Raw genomic sequence first — 20,878 nt, 5'->3', positions numbered from 1 at the left:
TATGTATTTTTTAATTAGTATTGTTTTTAGTGGAGGTACTGGGGATTGAACCAAGGACCTCGTGCATGACCTAAGCACACACTACCACTGAGCTACACCCTTCCCCTAAATGTGTAAAATTTATTGTTGCAGACAAGATTTTCCTATAAGAATGCATATTTCTCTAAAAATATGTATAGCATTTTAGAAGATACTGACATGGGAGGTTGCTGGAGGCAATGGGTAGAGAAAAGAAAATTGGGGTAAAGTTCTTACCTGCTTGGGGCAGAAGAGCGATGTACTGATTTGCTCCAAGAACTCCACAATGTAAAATTAAGTACGTGTTTAAGTGTAAGTCTTATCAGAGAAAAAGGGATAAGATGTATAACCATATAAATTAGAAACTGTGTTCAGCTAACAGAACTCTAAAATATAGTGAGTTGAAAAAGTTGGAAATTTTTACATCACATAAAAGAAATCTGAGAATGGGCAGCCCAGGCCTTGTATGGGATGCCATCATGGGACTAAGCTACTATTATCTCACTCCCTCCCCACCATCTCAGGGAGGTGACCCTTGTCCTCATAATCTCAAAATAGTTACCAGAGTGCTGGCCATCGTGTCTATATTTCAGAGAAGAGGGTTAAGGTACAAGGGCAAAGGGGCCAGAGGGTATAGCTCAAGTGCTAGAGCACATGCTTAGCATGCACAAGGCCCTGGATTCAATTCTCCAGTACCACCTCTAAAAAAATAAACCTAATTACCTCCTCCCCCCAAAACAAACAAAAAATACAATAATAAATAAAATATTTAAAAAGGTAAAATGGCAAAAAAAAAAAAACCCAACCATATGAGTTGTTAAGGAGCTTCCCAAAAAACTCATCCAGCAACATCTCATTGGCCAGTGAGTATCATGACCCTTCCAACTGCAAGGGAGGCTGGGAAATGTCATTCATTTAAGTAAGCATGTTGCCAACCCCAATAAACTGGCAGTTCTTTTGGTGAGGAATAAGTGAGGTGTGGATATGGGTGAGCAACTCAACAGTCTCTGCCACAGTTTCTAAAGCAGTAGTGGGGAAAATACTCACCAATCTCAAAACTCATTGAAAACTTAATCTAACAAAAGATAAGGAAAGAAAAACAGACCATAAGAAAAAATGATAGGTTTAAGGCACAAAAGATGGGAATAAGTCCTTACATATTAGGTATCAATAAATGTGAGTTAGTAATATCCCCCATTAAAAAATGAGACTCATACTGGCTCAAACAGATCTTGCTTATGGTGGATGTGGAGATGCACTACTCATTCTCCCCTTCAAGGAAAGACTTGTCTCAGCTCCTGGGAGTGCTGACTGCAGCCGTCAGCCCCTTCAGGGATTGCTTCAGCTGCAAAGAGCCTGCCTCACCCACAGGCTGTAGTTTGCGAACCCAAGCCCCAAATCCATGCCCATTATCACGGTGCTGAGTCCCTAACAGGTAGAAGGTATGTGTCTCAGAACTGATGCGTGGAAATGGTGTGCCCCTGTGACCATACCTTGTACTGGTCCACTTGTGTGTTTGTCCTTTCTGTCCCTGCAACTTGAGGCTCCATCTCACTGGAGGTTCTAGTTTGTAGAAAGCAAAGGCAGTCATTAGGGGTCATAGTAAGTCCTGTTGAACTTAAAGCTCTGGCTGTGACCTGGTCACTTCAGACTCATTTTGTCAGGAGACAAGCAGATGATGAAAGGGGTCACCATACTGGCAGGGATAATTAACCCTGATTCTGAGGAGAAGGCAAGGGGGCTGCGGCTACACTATGGGGGCAGGGAAGACTAAGGATGCTGCTTGAGTGATTCATTGGAAGATCTCTTGATGCTTTTGCTTCCCAGGTGTAATGGTAGACGCACACAGCCATGGCTCAAGAAGTACGTGGTGACCAGAGAACCCAATCCCTCAGGGATGAGGGTCTGAATCACTGTTCCCCTTAGATGCTGCCTAGATTGGCAGAAATGCTAGTCAAAGGTGAGGGGGAATCTAGAAAGGGTGGTGGAGGAAGGAGGGAAAGTGTGAGTAATGGCTTCAAAATAAACGAGCAGTAGGGACTGAAGTTTGTCCCTCTTCTAAGCCTTCCCAGGAGACAAGACCACCTGAATCCCAAAGAAGCTGTTTTTTAACTTGGTAAAAGCTTGCTATGGAAAGCAAGTACCTCTGAGTGATGTGAAGGGGTGGGCAGTGGTGATTGTGTGGATATAGTAAGTAGACCCTCTCTTCTTAGCTGATGACTCATCCTGCAGCTCTTGGGAGTATCGGCTGCTGCTGGGTCACTGTTGCGTCCTGTACTGGGAATTGCCTTTGGCCACGGGAAGAGGTTAGACCAAGGTATGACCTTTCCTAAGGTGAAGCCTGCAACTGGCGACTCTTATGGTTGGTGTTAAGAGTTGAATTATGTCAGCCACCAGGACTATCCAGTCTTGAACTTCCGCAATCCTACAACACCCTGAACAAGCAATATGGAGACCCTCCAGACCTCCCAGATCTGACGCCCAGTGTAAGTGAATGTGTCTCTTGGGCCAGGGCCCCTCTCCTGGTGAGGTAAACTCAGGTTCTGTTGTGGCTCCAGGTCTCCAGTGCCCACGCTGGGGTCAGAGTTGGGCTGGGGACCACTAGGTATTCAAGTATTTTCCAAAGAGGAAGAGTCTTTTGTGGGTGACACCCCCCCCCAAGCCCTAGAGCAAGGATGCAAGTTGGGCCACGATGGGGTCTTGGACTATGAAGGAAAAGCCGGGCTGGTCTGACAAGATAACTCATAAGTCTAGGAATGTGAAGGAGAGGCTGGGCTGGGCTAACAAGATAACTCAACAAATCTAAGTATTGGAATACTGATCTGAGTTCTGCTGGACTAACTTGTAAATCTAGGTTAATTAGTGTTGGCTTGCTGTTTATTTTTTTTTTTTGCTAGCCAGCTGGATTTTCAAAGATACATATCTGGCTTTGGAATGTTGGTTTGCTGCCTCCCTGCCTCCACTTTTGTGATGATGCTGCTAAAGCTGTTCCATGCCTGTTGGCCGAATACTCCAAGCTTGTACTTTACCCTATAAAACCTCATGCGCACGTCTTGGAGGTGCTCAGAGCTTCGGAGCAGAAGCCCCTCTGAGCCCGCCGGCGTAATACATCTGAGTACTCCAACCCTCCGAGTGGTGCTTGTTTCTTGACTGGCCTGTCGTTTCCGTAACAGGACCTAACCTCAAAAGCCAGCTACCAGGATCTCGTCGGGGAATGACAGTGGGCATTCTGTGGACAGAGGAGAGCAGCAGCAGGCCTGCTGAGTGGGGAGAGCCTGAGGATTCAGGGCTTCCCCTGGGTTTAGCCTGAATAAGTCACATTTGGTTACACTTTCTTCCGCCCTTCTCCCTACCTTTCTCTTTCAGATTCCAGGTCCCCATGACACTGCCCCTACCCCAGGTTTCTCCATTTCTCCTTCCTAGGCTTTCCTAGTGTCAACTCTCCCGGCCCCAAAGTGCTCTGGCCTCCTCCTCTCAGACCTGGGGATTTTCAGCACCACCCCGAGCCCACTCCCACTCCTGCCAGGGCAGAGGGGACAGGGTAGGGCGTGACAGCCTCTGTCCCTAGTTATGGAGAGAAGGGTTGCAGGTCCTGAAGCCTTTGGGTGTCTAGAGAAGTGCTCTAAGGGTGGAGTCCATTTGATTCATCTACTCACTGTAAAACGAAAAAATGAGGGGGTGCGAGGCCATGCCCCAGGTCAGGGTTGAGTCCCTGGGATGCATCCCACGAAAGTGAAGGGCCTTGGCTTTGTGTAGGAAAGAATTCAGGAGCGAGCCATAGTTGAGTGAAAGTAGATTTGTTTAGAGACTTATTCCATAGACAGAATGTGGGCCATCTCAGAAAGCAGAGAGAGCGGTATTGCTAGTTTTCATATGCTAGCAAGTGGGAGGATTATTCCAGCTACTTTGGAGAAGGGGCACAGGTTCCCAGGAGTTGGGCCACCGCCCTCTTTTTGACCTCTCACTGTTAAGCGGGTGGGTCATTCACCATACTAATACTTTACAATGGGTTTAATGAAGCTCAAGGTCCCCTGGAGGTCAAATCTCCCACCATCTTGGGCCTCAAGGTCTCCTGGGAGTTGAATCTTCCGCTCTCTTGGTGCTAATTGCTGTGTCATTCTTTTAATGGCTGTGCTCTGCCTCCTTCCCTCCTTTCTCACCCGGGCCTCACCCCTGTCTGCCTCCCTCCATCCTGAGACCCAGCCCTTGTTCCCTTGGGCTCCATATGTGAGATCTGTCCTGTGTCCTTGGAGTAAAGGGACTCCAGCCCCTCCCCTACAACCTCCAACACACTCAGATCCTACAAGGCTGTCTGCGTTATAGCCAACGTGGATGAAGGCATTGCAATCAAATTTCATTGAGGTGTAATTTGGATACACATGACATGTGTCCATTTTAGGTGTGTATTTCATTGATTTTTATCCTCACAAATTTACACACCTGTGTGGCCACCATGAAAGCCAAACTACAGAACATTCCATTATCCACAAAATTCCTATGCACATCCAACCCCCAAGTCTGAGCAACTGTTGTTCTGTCCCCATGGATAATACTTTTCCTTTCTGCACCACAAATGTGTGGATTCACATTGTGTGCCCCCTTCAGAGTCTGAGCTTCTTTTGCTTAGGTAATTTTTAAAAATTCAATGGAGGTTTCTTAGGGTTTTTTCCTATAAACAAAGAGAATCAGAGCGCTGGAGGAGATAGGGGTGCTGGAGTCCACGAGGTGTAGTGGTCCAGAGTGGAGCCTCGGAGTAGGGCAGCTCTGGGACCAAGCGCCAGCTCCAGGACGGATCAGCTGTGAGACCACAGTAAGCCATGTAAGGTCTCTGCACCTCAGTCTCCTCATCTGTAAAGTGGGTTGAACGTCATCACGCCATTATTATTACCAGGGACAGCAAATTGTGGTGACTAGGGGCCAGACTAAGGGAGGCATTAAACTGATGTGGGCCTCCCAGGGGCCTGGCCAATGCCTTTATCTTCAAACAGATGCTTCTGGTACCTTCACTGTCCCATGTGTCATACTCCACTATTTCCCCCCAGTCTCCAGTTCACTCTTGTCCTTCCCACCCCCGCATCCCATTAACTTCACACTGACACCCCGTTAAATGGCCTCCTCCTCTTCTCCACATCCACTCACCCCATAGCCCCACATCGACTTCCTCCATACCCACCCCACACTTTGCAAATGCACATCTCAGTGATCCCTGGTGCTATGGCCCTGAGAGGGAACCAGGACCTCACAATGACCAGGTGGGTCTTCAGAGGCCAGGAGGTAGCAAAATTGGGGCCTAGGGGCTGACCCTCCCCCATCTCCTGACTGTGACCTTGGCCCTCAGGGTAAGAAGGCAGAAGAGTGCTTGAGGCCAACTGAGCTCAAGATGGGGGCCCTGGCTGGTCCTGGGAGCTTATGGCTATTCTGGCCTGTGTGGGTCTTGCTCTGCCAGGGGCCTGATAAGTAGTTGACTGACAGACAGGCAAGATGTAGGGGGTGTGGCCACAGCAAGGAAGTTTACTCTGTTCTCTCAATTCAGATATCCTCATCAGAGATGATCATTGCTAATTTTTCTGGATATCTTCCTAATTTCCACTGCCTGCCTGCCTATCTATCTATCCATCCATCCGTCCCTCCACTAAACTGAGGCACTAGGATTGAACCCAGGACCTCGTGCATGCCAAGCACGCACTCTGCCATTGAGCTATACCCTCTATGCATCCACTGCCTTTTAAAATAATGCCTTTACAAGACGTGTGTGTGTGTGTGTGTGTGTGTGTGTGTGTGCTTATATTGAGTTCATCTTGATCTGATAAACTTGCTAGATCTTGTACACTCTTCTGTATCAGTAAATACAGAGCACACACATTCCTTCTAGATGATATTTGGTATGCCATTGTTTAAACGAATTGAAACCCATTTAATGAATACCAGCCAGGCTTTAATGAGTATCACTATACGTTTCGGTGTGAATGGGTCAGTATTTGGGGATACTCTTTGTAGCCGGAACTCTAGCCACTTAGGTAGGGAAGAAAGGATCTTCTGGGTTTTCCTTAGAAGGGGCTCAACTGTTGGGAGCCATGCTGGTGCCTGAGTCATAGGTGCCCTTATGACATCACGACCATCCCCTCCTCCCCTCTTCCTGCCAGAGCTGTGGCTGGAAGGAGGACAGACCTGGAAGCGATGGGAACATCTAGCCCTTAACCATCCTAACCGTGGGTAATTTGGTAGAGCTCAGACCTGAGGGCATTTGACATCCACCCCAAGGCATGGGCATTTGATGTTTTGTAAGAGACAGTCTGATTTCCCCAGACTTTCTGGAGGGCAGTACATGTCCCAGAGTTACCTCTGGAGGGGATCCCTTTGCCATGTTGGAGATCCTACGAAAGTCCAGGAAGCCTAGTGTGTGGTTGACTTGGCACCTCGGCACCTAGTGCTGGGGAAAGCACCCTTACTTCCATGTTTTTGTCTCTGATAAGGACAGAAAACCTTCCAAAGTATAGTCAATGATAACCATGAAATCGCATTGATAGAACAGAGCTTAAGGAGCAAAGGAGAGAAGAGGAAGGGACCCCACCCGCAACAGCCTACCCACACCTCTGCCACTTCCCTCCCTCTGCTCCGTGGGTCGATGGAGCCAGGCTGTACTGTTGGGGACAGCCTTGACTTGTGACAGCTCTGACCCTCTGACCCTCGTGGTCTAGTGGAGTGACCCAAAGGTCTGTGAGCGTGTAATTTGTTGTCCAAAGAGAGATGCTTCAGTGAGTGAAAGGGCACTTATCAACATTACACCAGGACAACAGGCATAAACCCAGCATGTGCCAGGCAAAGTGGGATGAATGGCCACCGTCACAGAGCAGGAAATGAGCAGGGATCGACTCCTCCTTGGCTGCTCTTTCCCCCTGTTTCCTCCTTAGGCTGAGAGATGCGAGTCTAACCAAGGTGTGCAGATTGTGCCAAGGACGAGGGCAAGGAGCGTGAGCCCAGACCATGCAGGGCTGAGAGCTCAAAGTGGGGACTGTGTTTGGGGGATGCAAAGGTCAAGGAAGAGTGGATCGTGTCTGTGTGTGTGCATGTGTGTGCACGTGTCTGTGTACTGATGTGTGTGTTAATTGTGTTAAGCTCTTAACAGAGCATGTGAGGTGGAGGAATCTCAGTATTTTGGTGAGGCAGAGGAGAGATAGTAGGTTGCAGTTTTAACTTGAAGTCAGAGGTGAGGGGGCAGGGGAACAAGGATGCCACTTTGTCAGCAGATGAGAGGGGTCTGAAGGGTAGAGACGTGGATCTCAGGCTTGTGCTGAGGCCCAGGTTAAAGTTGTCTCTGTTTCCCCTCTAGATCAGAGTGTTCTTGTCTAGATGGTCAGCCAGTTCCACGTAAAGCCGGTGAGGTAGCAAGTGCAGGTTACCTCCATTTTACAGCTGGAGACCCTGAGACTCAGAGGGTAAGATGATGTGTCCGTGTCGGTTAATCAGAGAGTGGCAGAAGCAAGATATCTCTTACCTCCAAGGTCCAGCCGCTGCCCATCACAGCTCTGCTGACCGTCAGAGAAAGGGGTGATTGTTGTTAGAGGATCGGGGCCCCTTCCTGGCAGACGTGGGGCCGCAACATACGGGTTTCCCAACGGTCCCCTGTTTTCTCTTGCAAGGCCCCAAAGTAAGGATCATGATGCTGGGAGAAGACAAAGCGGCCGTGTTTATCCAGGCCTGGTGGCGGGGCACCCTGGTGCGCCGGACGCTGCTGCACGCGGCGCTCAGGGCGTGGATTATTCAGTGCTGGTGGAAACAGAAGCTGGCGAAACTGCTGGAGAAGAGGCGGCGGGCGTCCCTAGAACTGTATGCGCGGCAAGAATGGGCAGCTGTGCAACTGCAGTCCTGGGTCCGCATGTGGTGCGTCCGCCTCCGTTACTGCCGTTTGCTCCACGCTGTCCGCATCATCCAGGTCTATTGGCGCTGGCATAGCTGCCACACCCGGGGCTTTATTCAGGGCCATTACAGCCTCAAAGAAAACCACCTGAATCTTCAACTTGAAATCTCTTTGGGCTCGCAAGCTTGTAGAGTTCAACAAAGCATACCCCTTCCAATAAAGGAATGACCAAGTCTGCTCTATCTGTGTCCCCAGCTCTTTGCGGGCATTTCAAGGATGTCATTGAGCTAGTGATGGCAGATACGTGGCATCTCATAAATAGGCTCTGAGGAAGTGGCAGGGGTAGTCTGGGTCTAGTGTGGAGGATTTGAGTCCGGTGCTGGATGAGCAGGGCCTGTGTTGATCAGCAGTGTCTCTGTGGGTTGGAGAGTCGGGGTTTCAGGGCTGCCAGGGCTGCCAGCTCTAGGGAGACTCCTTCACAGTGTGGTCTGTGTAAATGGCGCCCCGATGTCACTGTGCAACAGGGAAGCCTGTGTCATCTTTTGCTCTTTTCCCCAAAGTCTTTAAAACTACTATGAAAAAACTGTGGTAAATATGCATAACATAAAATTACAGTTTAACTATTTTTTATATACAGCTCAGTGACAGTAAGTATATATACACTGTTGTGCAACTGTCACCACCATCCACCTCCAGAACTTTATCTTGCGAACTTGATACTCTGTGCTGTTGAACAATAATTCTTCTTTCTCCCCTCCCCTAGCCTCTGGCAACCACTGCTCTACTTTCTGTCTCTGTGAACTGGATTATTTAAATGCCTCATATGAGTGGAATGATACAATATTTATCCTTTTGTGACTGACTTATTCCACTTAGCATAAGGTCTTCAAGGTTCATCTATGTTGTAGTATGTGCCAGAATTTAATTCTTTTCTAAGGCTCAGTAATATTTCACTGTATGTATATACCACATTTTGTTTACACATTCATCTGTGGATGGTCAGACACAGAGTCCACAAACTGTGGGTATTTCTCAAACTCAGTGATTTCAATTGTCCTATCTTTAAGTTTACTTGTTCTGTTTTCTGTCTGCTGAAATCTGCTTTTGAATCCCTTAGTGAAATTTTCATTCAGTTATCATACTCATCAACCCCAGCAATGCTTTTTGTTTCTTTTAATATTTTCTCTCTCTTTATTGATTTCTCCACTGTGTCCATACATCATTTTCTAATTTTTCTCATGTCTTCTTTTAGCTCTTTGAACACCTTTAAGACAATTGTTGTAAAGTCTTTTTCTATAGAGTCCACCGTCTTGTCTTACTCCAGGACAGTTTCTGTTGATTTACCCTTTTCTTTGAATGGGCCGTGTTTTCCTTTTGTTTGTATGGCTTATATTTTTTCTTGTTGTTGGAAACTGGACATTTTAATCTTATAATATAGTTTTTCTAGAGATCAGATTCTCACCCTTTCCATGCTTTTACCTTTTGTTGTTGTTGTTCCTTAGTTGTAGGGTGTCTCTGTGTTGGGGATCAGTGTAAGGTGTAAACTGAAGGTCTTCCTTGGTGTTTTTTGAGCCTGCACCTTTCTCTGGGCATACATGATGTCATTTTATTTTATTTTATTTTGTTTATATTTTTTATTTTTTGGAATGATACACCTAATAGCAATAATTTTCCTTCCTGTATTTCACAAAAAGCTGAGGAAAAACATGTTTTTCTTTTCGTATTCTTTTCCATTGTGGTTTACCACAGGATATTGAATATAGTACCCCATGCTATACAGGAACACCTTGTTGTTTACCTAGTTTATATATATAGTAATTTGTATCTGCTAATCCCAAACTCCCAATTTAGCCCTCCCTACCCCCATTCCCATTTGGTAACTATCAATTTGTTTTCTGTGTAAGTCTGTTTCTGTTTTATAAATAAGTTACTTTGTGTCATATTTTAGATTCCACATATAAGTGATATAATATGGTATTTACCTTTGTCTCTCTGACTTCATTTAGTGTGATAATCTCTGGGTCCATTTATGTTGCTGCAAATGGCGTTATTTCATTCCTTTTTTAAGGCTGAGTATTATTCCATTGTACATATTGCATGGGGTTTTCTGTGCTGCACCTCAGGACGTCTGAGCTACTGGACACTGAGCACATCCGAGTGGGCTCTGAGCGCAGGCGGGTGAGCTGGGCTCTGCAGGAGCCTCCTTCCCCCCAGCACCTCTCTCCCAGGTGGGACAGGAGCGGGTGGCCACAGCTGAATTCACTCCGGGTCTCTCTGGGCGGGTGGAGCCGACGCTTCAGCGGCACGAGCAGCGTGGAGAGGCGGGCCCAGCCTGGCCTGGAGCCGGGTAGCTGGGTAGGCGCCGGGCGGTGGATTCTGCTGCTCTGCTTTGGTGTTCTGGGCACATCCCAGGGCTGCAGCAGAGGCGACAGGGAGAAGCCAGGGCCTAGGCTGCGTGGCTGGGAGAGGCCTGAGCAGATCCTACCCAGCACCAGCTGCAGCACCAACCGGACAGCCTCAGGGACCTCCGCCTGGCCTGCTCCCTGCTCGCACCTCCGAGGGCTCCCTCCGGACCGCCTGCACGATTACAGCTCAGCTTCCTGGCTCGGCGCCTTATCCTCCCGGTAAGTCTCTGTTCCGTGGTCCAAATGACGCGTCTCATGAGGCTGAAATAAGGGGGTGTGTGCCTGAGACAGCCTGCACGCAGGAGGCCGCCTCCTTGGAGTTTCCCCTTCCCTCACTCAGCTGGCCTGTGAGCTCCTGGGAGGCAGGCAGCCTTTCGCGTGGATTAATTATCTCATCACTACGTTGTGTTCATGGCCCAGCAGCTTGTGTTTCTGTCTCTTGGACGCACACGGGACACCCAGGCCAAGTTCCACTTGCCTCCTGTTGGAAAAACAAAGGTTTGCAGGCAGCAGGGCATGGAGGCAGGTGAGGGACAAATGACCCCCCAGGCCTCTGGAGCCCTGACCTTCCACAGGCCTAGACAGCTGTGTCCAGGCGTCTCAGGCTAATGCTGCGTTGAGGTTATGACCCATTAGATGGGTCCCTGTGGGCTGTGCTGTCAGGGTACCCACTAGTCTGTCCTGGAGAAGGACCTCAGCCTCATACCTTCCCAGAGGTGCTTGGAATTTAGCAGCGGGTGGGGAACCAGCACTGTGCGGAGGAGAGCCTGTCCCCGCCCCAGCCCTAATCGAGATCCACAGGGAGGGTAGAGGCCTCTCATGGTTGCAGGAGAGAGAAACCTCACATCCTGGGACCTGCAGGAGTCCTTTGGACAGACCAAGTGAGGGCCCTTGGCTTGTTGCAGGAAGGAATTCAAGAGCGAGCCAGAGAAAAGCAAAGGTATGTTTATTTAGAGGGATACACACTCCGTAGGCAGAAGGCGGACCATCTCACAAAGTGGGAGTGGCCTGGGGCATGGGGGTCATAGGTCTTTAGGGGCTAATTAATTTCATATGCAAATGAGTGAGAGAAATATTCCTACTATTTCGGGGAAGGTAGGGGGTTTTCCAGGCATTGCCTGACCACTTACTTTTGGTTTTTATATTCCATCTCGGAGGTGTCTTGGTGCAAGAGGGAGTGGGTTTTTTTTTTTAAAGTCAAGAATTTATTTTATTTTAAAATAAACATTGACGAACCCCCCCCCCCGTTCCCTACCACCCTATAAAACTTTTGAATGTTCAATAGCCTATTCATTTTAGGTTACAAAGCCAGCAAAAACTCCAGTTGTCTAATGATGAATGTTTGAGAATAGTTTTATGGGTTTGTTGTCTTTAAGTAGCTCAGCACCTACTGGAAAAATTCCTTAGCTAAAGGCTGGAAAAAAATTTCAATTTCTGCACAGCAAATACCATTAACTTAGTAGCCTTTGCTTAATAGATGGGATTAATTCTCCATGAAGTCAAAGTGGGATACAAGCAGCATTAAGTTCATAGGCACACAGAACTAGTGCTCCAACTGCTAGCACAAATTTCAGCTTAGTACATAAGTTACTAACCTGTCCATCTCCATCAAACTTGGGACTGTCCCTGTACATCTAAGGGAAGAAATCACTTTGAATACAAATACCTTCATGAGAAAAGGGTAATTCAGTTAGGGTTAGACAAAAGATAAGTGCAGGTACTACAGAAATAGCTGTTGGAGATAACCATAAAATTTTTAACACTAACTGCGTGGAGTGAACCACATAAGCTACTAGCTGTTGAACACCAGTGTTTTCAAGATACGACTTTTATAAACATGTTTTATTTGTTTGCTTATACCATCAAGGGGGTGTGGTTTTGAGTGTTACAATGAAGGTATAATGAGCTAAAGGTCAATAACCAAACTATTTTAAAAGCCACCTTGATTTCAGCTGGTTCTGGGCAGTCTTTATCGCATCGCAACAGCTGCAGCCTCCTCTTCATTTATCTACGTTTGTGTCCTGCCCCTTTCCCTCCTGCCTCATTCCCGCTGAAGAGATTTTACTGTCATATTTTTATGGGAAGCAGAGGGGTGAGTGTCTTCTGTAGCTGCTTCAGGGCTGAGTAGGGGCATGGACCCGGCCTATCAGGGAGTGAAAAAATCTTTGGATGCCTGCTGTAGGGTCCCGGGGGCAGGATGGCTTCTGTTTTAAATTTGAGGGCAGAATGGGCTGGAATCCTCATGTAGCCATCACTTTGACATGGAACTGCTGTAACCTGGAAGATGCGACTTTACCAAGAGGTTAAAGAGGCAGGGTCCAGAGAGAAGAGGAGTATGACCATTCCTGGGCCCAGGAGAATCAGGAACCAAGTAAGGCTAGGGATGGTGCTCTGACTGGTGGACCAGATGGCATTAGGGTCTGACCCCTGGTTGTAGTGGTGTAACCATGATGCCTGTTCATAAATCTTTTTGATGTCTATCTGGATCTGGCCTGAATTAATGGCACAGGTACAGCAGGTTTTATTTCTGACCTCACAGACGCCACTTTGCTTGGCCAGCAATTAATCCAAGGCCAGTCTGTTGTCCATGACTGCATTGACCAGTGAGTTTAAAGAAGTTCAATGTCTATTTAGGGCACTTCCAGTGGTCAGGGCTAGTGTTTCTAAAGTGCTGAATTTCTATGGTTACCTCCTAGTAGGCAAAGCCTCCCCATGGAGCTGCCCATCCCCCTGCCAGTCCTATTCCTGCCAGTGTTAATCTGATTGACTGTGACTGTGAATGGGTCCAAATGTCCTAATGTACAGGCTCCCTTGTGCCACACATTATCAATATAAGGCTAAGCATTTACATAGGGGCCACATTTGCCCTGGGGTGCCCTTGTCTTTGGGCCCTCATTGTGGGGAGTGCCACATGTCCAGACATCCTGAAGGTGCAATAAGAGATCTGGGAAAAGAACAGTTCATCAAGGAAGCAGCCATCCAGATCCATGGAAGGAACAAGTTATGAACCCAGGGCAGGGAAAGGGGCTCATTAGTGTCTGCAAAGTAGTCCAGGAGAATTCCATGCCCTCGGCTTAGATGAGACAGTATAGTAAGAAGGTTTTGCCCAACAATTCCATAGAAGGAACCCCAAGCCCCACCCTGCCATGTTATCAGTGGCTAGCCCAGAAGTCTTGTAGGCCGGAAGGGGATGGGATGATGTATTCAAAGAGCTGAGAGGAAAGACTGCCAACCATGAACACTATATCCAGAAATGTTCAGATTGAAAGAGGAATTAAGAGCAGACAAAGAAAAGCAGGATGAGTTTATCACTAGACCTGCCTTGAAAGAAATGCTCAAGGAAGTTCTTCAAGTTGAAATGAAAGGACACTAAGAAACAGCCTGGAAACATATTAAAGTGTCAAACTCACTGGTAAAGTCAAATATATAGTCAAATTCAGAATGCTCTCATACTGTAATGGTGGTGCATAAATCACTTTTTTTCATTTTTCAGATTTATTAGGTAAAATTGATACAGTTTGACTCACACAGACAACATAGTGCATGTAAATACATATATGCAATCTACTACACATATTTTTAAAAAATAAACATATATGTACTATTCATTGTTTTTAAGAACAGTTTAGAGCTTTAACTTTTTACCCTTACATAGTTATCAAAGGAATGAAGCCAACCACAAAATAAGAATCAACAGAATGCAGTAATCCAATCATAAAGGACAGTCAAATGTGCTTACACATATTCAAGAAATCAATCATCTAAGTTATAAATAATAAGTAATTCATTTGTGTCCTTTTTTTTGATTCCACATATAAGGGATATATGGCATTTTTCTTTCTCTTTCTGGCTTACTTCACTTAGAATGACGGTCTCTAGGTCCATACATGTTGCTGCAAATGACATTATTTTATTCTTGTTCACGGCTGAGTAATATTCCATTGTATGTATGTAGGTATGTATGTGTGTGTATATGTACACACACACACACACACACACACCCCTGAGGTCTTCTTTATCCAGTCATCTGTTGATGGATATTTGGGTTGTTTCCATATCTTGGCAATTGTAAATAGTGCTGCTATGAACATTGGGGTGCATGTGTCTTTTTGAATTATATTTTTCTCTGTGTATATACCCAGGAGTGGGATTTCTGGATCATATAGTTAAGTATATTTTTATTTTTTTAAGGAAACTCCATCCTGTCCTCCACAGTGACTGCACCAATTTACACTTCCACCAACAGTGTAGGAGGTGCCTTTTTCTCCAAACCCTCTCCAGCATTTATCGTTTGTAGACATTTTAATGATGGCCATTGTGGCTGGTGTGAGGTGATATTTCACTGTAGTTTTAATTTGCATGTCCCTAACAATTACTGATGTTGAGCATCTTTCACATGCTTGTTGGCCATCTGGATGTTGTCTTTGGAGAGATGTCTATTTAGGTTCTGTCCATTTTTTGATTGAGTTGCTTGTTCTTTCGATAGTAAGTTGTATGAGCTGTTTGTATATTTTAGAAATGAGTCCCTTGTCAGTCGCATCGTTTGCAAATATTTTCTCCCATTCTGTAGATTGTCTTTTTATTTTTATTTTGATGGTATCCTTAGCTGTGCAAAAGCTTTAAGTTTAATAAGACCCCATTTGTTTATTTTTGCTTTTATTTCCATTACTCCAGGAACTGGTTCAAAAATACATTGCTGTGATTTATGTCCAAGAGTGTTCTGCCTATGTTTTCCTTTAGGAGTTTTATAGTCTCTGGTTTTACATTTAAGTCTTTAATCCATTTTGAGTTTATTTTTGTATATGTTTTTAGAGAATGTTCTAATTTCAGTCTTTTACAGGTAGCTGCCCAGTTTTCCCAGCACCTCTTATTGAAGAGAGTGTCTTTTCTCCATTGTGTATTCTTGCCTCCTTTGTCATAGGTGATTGACCGTGAGTGGGTGGTTGTGTTTGTGGACTTTCTATCCTGTTCCATTGATCTATGTGTCTGTTTTTATGCCAGTACCATATTGTTTTGATTACTGTAGCTTTGTAGTAGAGTCTGAAGTCAGGGAGCATGATTCCCCCAGCTCTATTCTTTATCAAGATTGTTTTGACTATTCACTCTTTTGTATTTCCATACAAATTTTAACATTTTGTGTTCCAGCTCTGTGAAAAATATCATTGGTAATTTGATAGGGATTGCATTGAATCTGTATATTGCCTTGGGTAGTCTGGCCATTTTAACAATATTGATTGTTCCAATCCAAGAACAGGGTACATCCTTCCCTTTGTTTATATCATCTTCAATTTCTTTCATCAGGGTCTTACAGTGTTTGGAGTACAGGTCTTTTGCCTCCTTGGGTAGCTTGATTCCTAGGTATTTTGTTCCTTTTGGTACAATGGTAAACGGTATTGTTTCCGTAACTTTTTTTTTATGCTATTTTGTTGTTAGTGTATAGAAATGCAACTGATTTCTGTATGTTAATTTTGTGACATTTCCTCTGTTCCTTTTTTTTAAAGCATATTGTTTAATACATAAGTGTTTGAAGATTTTCCTGATGCCTCCTGTTATTGAATTTTACTTTATTCTGTTATGTCAGAAAAATACAGTGTATTATTTAATTTCTTTTAAATTTGTTGAGGTTTGTTTTATGAATCAGGATGAGTCTATCTTGGTGCGTGTTCCTTGGTTGCTGGGTATTCTGCTGTTGGGTGGAGTGTTCTATGAATGTCAGTTAACTCCTGGGGGTTGATGTTTTTGTTCACTTCTTTTGTAGATTCTCTAATTTTTTCTGTCTAGTAGTTCTATTGATTGCTGAGTATGGTGTTGAAGTCCTAACTATAATTGTGGCTCTAACTTTTTTTTTTTCAGTTCTGTCAAGTTTTATTTTATATATGTGGGAACTCTGTTGTTTGGTGCATACACAGTTGGGATTGCTATGTCTTCTAGGTGCATCAATCCTTATATCATTGGGTAATATCCCTTTTTATCTTTATTAATTTTTTGTGCTCTGAAGCCTATTTTATGTGATATTAATATGTCTATTACTATTTTTTAAACATTTGTTAGCATGATACGTCTTTTTTCATCATTGTACTTCGAACCTACCTGTTTTGTTGTGTTTGAAGTGAATTTTTTATGGACAGCATGTAGTGGGTTATGTTTTTTTAATGCAATCTATCAATCTTTGTATTTTAAATGGGGTACTTGGACCATTCACCTTTAAAGTAATTATTGATCACGATTAAGTCTGCATTTTATTATTTGTTTTCTATTTTCTGTTTCTCTTTACCTGGACTTCTGTGAGTTACTGGAACAGTTTTTAGAATTCTGTATCTTAAAATGTATATTGATTTTGAATATATGACTTTGAATAACTTTTGAGTGGATGCTATAGGTAATATCATGTACTTACATAACTGACCGCAGCCTGTATTGATGTTTACCACGCTGAGTGAGGTATTGAACCTTTGCTTCTACTTCTGTCCCTTCACCCTCCTCACTTTTAAAATGTAATTGCCTCAAGTCTTCTCTTCCATACACTGAGCACCAAAACAGATGTTATAATTTTTACTCCAACCATCAAGTGTGACTTACGAATCTCAGAGAAGTATAGTCCATTAGACCTAATTTTACCCATTCCATTTTCTTTCATTCTCGAAGTTCTAAGCCTTCTTCTGTTATCATTTCCTTTCTGTTGTTTCTTTTAGCCATTCTTTAAGGATAGATCTGTTAGTGACAAATCCTTTTAGTTTTCCTCTGTCTGAGAAAGTTTTTATTTCCTCTGAATTCCTGTAGGATGGTTTTGGGGGATAAAGAATTTGAGTTTGACAGTTGTTTTCTTTCAGCACTTGAAAAATGGGATACTTTTTTCTGACTTTGATTGTTTCAGGTATTTTTGAATTACTTAAATTATTTTCCCCTGTAGGGAGTGCATTGTTTCTCTCTGGTTGCTTCCAAAATTGTTTTCTCTGTGTTTAGTTTTCCCAAGTTTGATGATGATGTGTTTTGGCATGGATTTATTTTAGTTTATTCTCTTTGAAGCTTGATCAGCTTCTTGAATCTGTAGGTTTATGTATTTCACTAAATTTGAGAAGTTTTCAGCCATTATTTCTTCCAGTAGTTTTTCAGCATCACATGCTTTGTCTTCTCCAGGGACTCCAATGGTATAGATGTTTATTAGATCTTTTTTATTGTCCCAGAGGTCCCTGAAGCTCTGTTCATCTTTTTTTTTAGTTTTTCTCTCAATTGTTCAATCTGAGTAATTCTATTGATCTACCCTGAATTTTTTTTGGGGGGGAGCACAGGCAATTAATCTTATTTATTTATTTTTTTAATGAAGGTGCTGGGATTGGAACCCAGGACCTCATGCATGCTAGGCACACACTCCACCATTGAGTTATACCCTCCCCCTGACCTTTAAGTTTAAAAATTTTTATTTTATGTTGTCTCCAATGTAATATTGAGCCCATCTAGCAAGTCTTTTTAAAATTTCAGTACTTGTTTTTTCAGTTTTATACTTTTTGTTTTGTTCTTTTTAACTTTTATTTCTTAAGTGAGGTTTTCTATTTTTTCTTTTGTTTCCAGAGAACTTGTAATTATGTGTTGACGCAATTTTTACGAGGATTGCATTAAAATTGTTGTAGGATAGTTCTAAGATCTGATTCACTTCAGGATGAGTTGATTGTCTTTTCTCGTTCAGGTTGTGATTTTGTGGGTTCTTGATATAATGAGTGATCTTCTATTGTATGGTGGAGATTTTGGATATTATAGTAGGAGGCTTTTGATGCTATGTAAACCTTCTCTTTTAGAAGGCAGCATCCTGTTTAGGTTTAGCGTGTGGATTCTGGCCTCCTTTTGTGGGCCCTTTTTCCAATGAAAATTTTCTTTTCTGGGCTCCTTCAATGCAATTCTGGTCTGCTTTATTCTTTTGGTTCTGCTGGATCCTTTCTGGTGTCACCTGCGAGGTGGAAGGCTTTTTCCTGGGTCTCCTGTTGTCATTAGATGGAAGGTTCAGGATGTTGGACCTCTGAAGTAGAGAGCAATACCCTGACCTGTTCTCTGGCCACCTGGTTCCAGTGGGTTTCCCGCTCTGCCTGTGCTGGTGCCCCTGGAGGAGAGAAGGGGCTACCTGGACTGCATTTTGCTGTTGGGTGGAAGGTGATAAGAGTCCTGTTCCGGGTCGTCTCCTGTGGCTGGAAGGACAGCAGGGGCTGCTGGGTCTGGGTTGCCCTCTCCACGGATGGAGGCCAGGAGATGCTGAGGCGCAGGAGAATGCCCTCTCTCCCCCTGTGTAGTTTGGGGCAGGAGGTGGGTTGGCATGCTCAGGTTCTACTGTTGCTGCTGTGGGTGGATCAGGCCTGCTTCTGTGAGCAGATGAGAAATGCAGTGGGTTGACCCACGTGGGTTCTGCTGTTATTGGTGCTGAGGACAGGTTGGGCCAGTGCTGCTGTCAGATGTGGTGTGTGGAGTGGGTGGACAAGCCTCGGTTCCAGCGCTGCTGCGGCTGCTGTGAGCAGATCTCGCCTGCTGCTACCGGTGGGGGTGGGGCACAGGGATGGTCGGCTCATATGGGCACTGCAGTCACTTCCGTAGGAGATTCATTTGGATGTTGTCACTAGGTATGGGACTCCCTGCTTAGTCTCTGCTGGGCTTCCCCTTCTTTTATCCAGAGAGGGCATGCTTTTCTTGTTCTGTTTGCGTGTTTTGTTTTGTTTTCCCTATGCCTGTTGGTGGTTTTAGGTTGTAGACATCTCTGCTGTCCGGTCTGAAATATATGATAGGTAAAAAGAAAAGGCAGGGAATTCATCAAGGTGTACTTTAAAAAATCTTGAGATTCCTGCTGATTTACCATCTTTCCACATTAAGAGTCCTTTTATAATTGTCTGTTGAATTATTTTCAGAATATTTATTTTGTGTTTAGAGAGGAGGAGAAGGGAAAAGTGAGTTGACACCATCCTGTGCCAGAATTGGAAGCTCCCACTCCTAGGTTTTTAACCAGATAAAGCGCAAAACTTAGATTCACACAAAAAAACATTCACAAATATACATAGCAGATTAATTTGTAATCACCCAAACTAGAAACCACTCCAAGATATTTCAGTGGGGAACAGCTTCTGATACATCCATGTGACAGAATAGCACTCAGCAATTGAAACAAGTGAATACCCACAGCACCACCGAGAGCTCTCACTCACATTACGCTGAATGACAGAAGGCAGACTCAAAAGTCTACGAACTATTAATTCTTTTATGTGACATTCTGGGAAAGGGAACACAATAGGTACAGAGTGGTTTCTAGGGTTGGGTGGTAGAGTAGTGGGTGACTACAAAGGGGCCCAGGGGAGTTCTGCTTTACGTCTCTTGAAGGTCAGTTGTAAGGAACATACTGATTCTGTGATATTAAGGAATTATTGTGGATGCTGAAAGATTTGATACACTGATGTTATATTTTTACGATGGTCTCATCTATCAAAGAGATAAACTCTCTGGATTAAGTGGTATGACTTTTTTTGTTTGCCTTTTGTAAATTATGTTTTTCAATAAAAAGTAGTAGTTAACTCCGTAGCCTAATGTAGAGAGGATGCATAAGGTCTGAACAGAGAAATAAGCATTGGATTTTGCCAGTGGGAATATTGGTGATGTTGATCAGTGCAGTCTCAGTGGAGTGAGAGGGGAAGATGCATGATTGGAATGAGTGGAAGAGAAAATTGTAGGAACAGAAGTGGAGACAGTGACGACATGTTTTATACCATGAGGAGAAATAGAGAACTGGAAAAGAAATTGACATCAGATCTTTTAAAGATGGGAGAAGCAGACATTGATCATTTGGATAGTGGGGTTATGAATGCAGGATCACGTATTTGAGATGGCAGCAGGATAGTGGAGGGCGTTAGGCTTTGATGGGATCAAAGACCCTTTATTTGTTCCAACTGGAGGGAAGGCAGCAAGTGTGGTCCAGATGGAGCTGGGATGGAAAATGAGGTGGTAGGAAGATGGGGGTCCATTCTGCTCCCATTTGTTCAGTTAAGTGTGTGGTGACATACATCATTGTTATGGAGTTCAAGGGGAGTAGATGTGGAATTGGACATTGGGAGAGGAGGTGATATGAATTATTCAACTCAGAAGAAAGAAATGCAAAGACACTAGAGAAATTTCTTGGGAAAGTTGTATAGTGGAGACCTGCCGTCACGAATATCAGCTGAGGCCACCCCTCATGGTTGTTGCTCTAGCCTCGCTCCGTCTTCTGCAGGCACAGAGCAGGTGGATGATTGAGTTCATCCCACACAAGTTTGCAGAGGGAGGGCCAAGGGAAGTCAAGTTATGCAGGAGAGAGTTTACAGTAATTAAGTATAGCATCTTAACTGGGTAAACAGAGATACAGGGGCTTCTCAGGGGTGATGCTGTAAAACATTTTTTGTAGAATCAGTGGACTGGAAGACCTTATCCCATCTGAAGGAACCTTCTATTAGGGATCTTTGAAAGATGAAGTGGAAGGAGAGAATAAAATAAAAAGAGAATGGAACACCAGAAAAAGCAATTTGGACAATAGCATAATTATTGGTAATGGTGAGGTTTAGAGCCAGTTTATTCAATGGAATAGCCACTAGCCAAA

The 20,878-nt window shown here is 44.4% G+C and overlaps 1 protein-coding gene and 1 long non-coding RNA gene across 9 annotated transcripts; both read left to right on the top strand.

The window, feature by feature from the left end:
• Positions 1-2,239: 2,239 nt before the first annotated feature.
• Positions 2,240-3,142, top strand: LOC140686572 (uncharacterized). The gene is made up of 3 exons (XR_012060400.1): positions 2,240-2,335; positions 2,409-2,504; positions 2,916-3,142. It is a non-coding gene; the product is annotated as an uncharacterized lncRNA (long non-coding RNA).
• A 3,001-nt stretch (positions 3,143-6,143) lies between these two features.
• LOC102525316 (IQ domain-containing protein F5-like) lies at positions 6,144-8,118 on the top strand. Of its 8 annotated transcripts, none has more exons than XM_072940805.1 (3): positions 6,144-6,227; positions 7,349-7,454; positions 7,659-8,118. In XM_072940805.1, exon 3 carries the CDS (start codon positions 7,676-7,678, stop codon positions 8,102-8,104), a length of 429 nt encoding a protein of 142 aa, XP_072796906.1. In that variant the 5' UTR covers positions 6,144-6,227; positions 7,349-7,454; positions 7,659-7,675; the 3' UTR covers positions 8,105-8,118. The 8 variants fall into 8 exon arrangements, with proteins under 8 accessions (XP_072796906.1, XP_072796905.1, XP_072796909.1 ...); XM_072940804.1 differs by having other exon boundaries at positions 6,144-6,231; XM_072940808.1 differs by having other exon boundaries at positions 6,144-6,231; positions 7,349-7,566.
• The last annotated feature ends 12,760 nt before the right edge of the window (positions 8,119-20,878 follow it).

This window comes from Vicugna pacos, chromosome 17 (assembly GCF_048564905.1).
Source record: "Vicugna pacos chromosome 17, VicPac4, whole genome shotgun sequence".
NCBI lineage: Eukaryota > Metazoa > Chordata > Mammalia > Artiodactyla > Camelidae > Vicugna > Vicugna pacos.
This window is presented reverse-complemented; position numbering and strand designations above follow the sequence as displayed.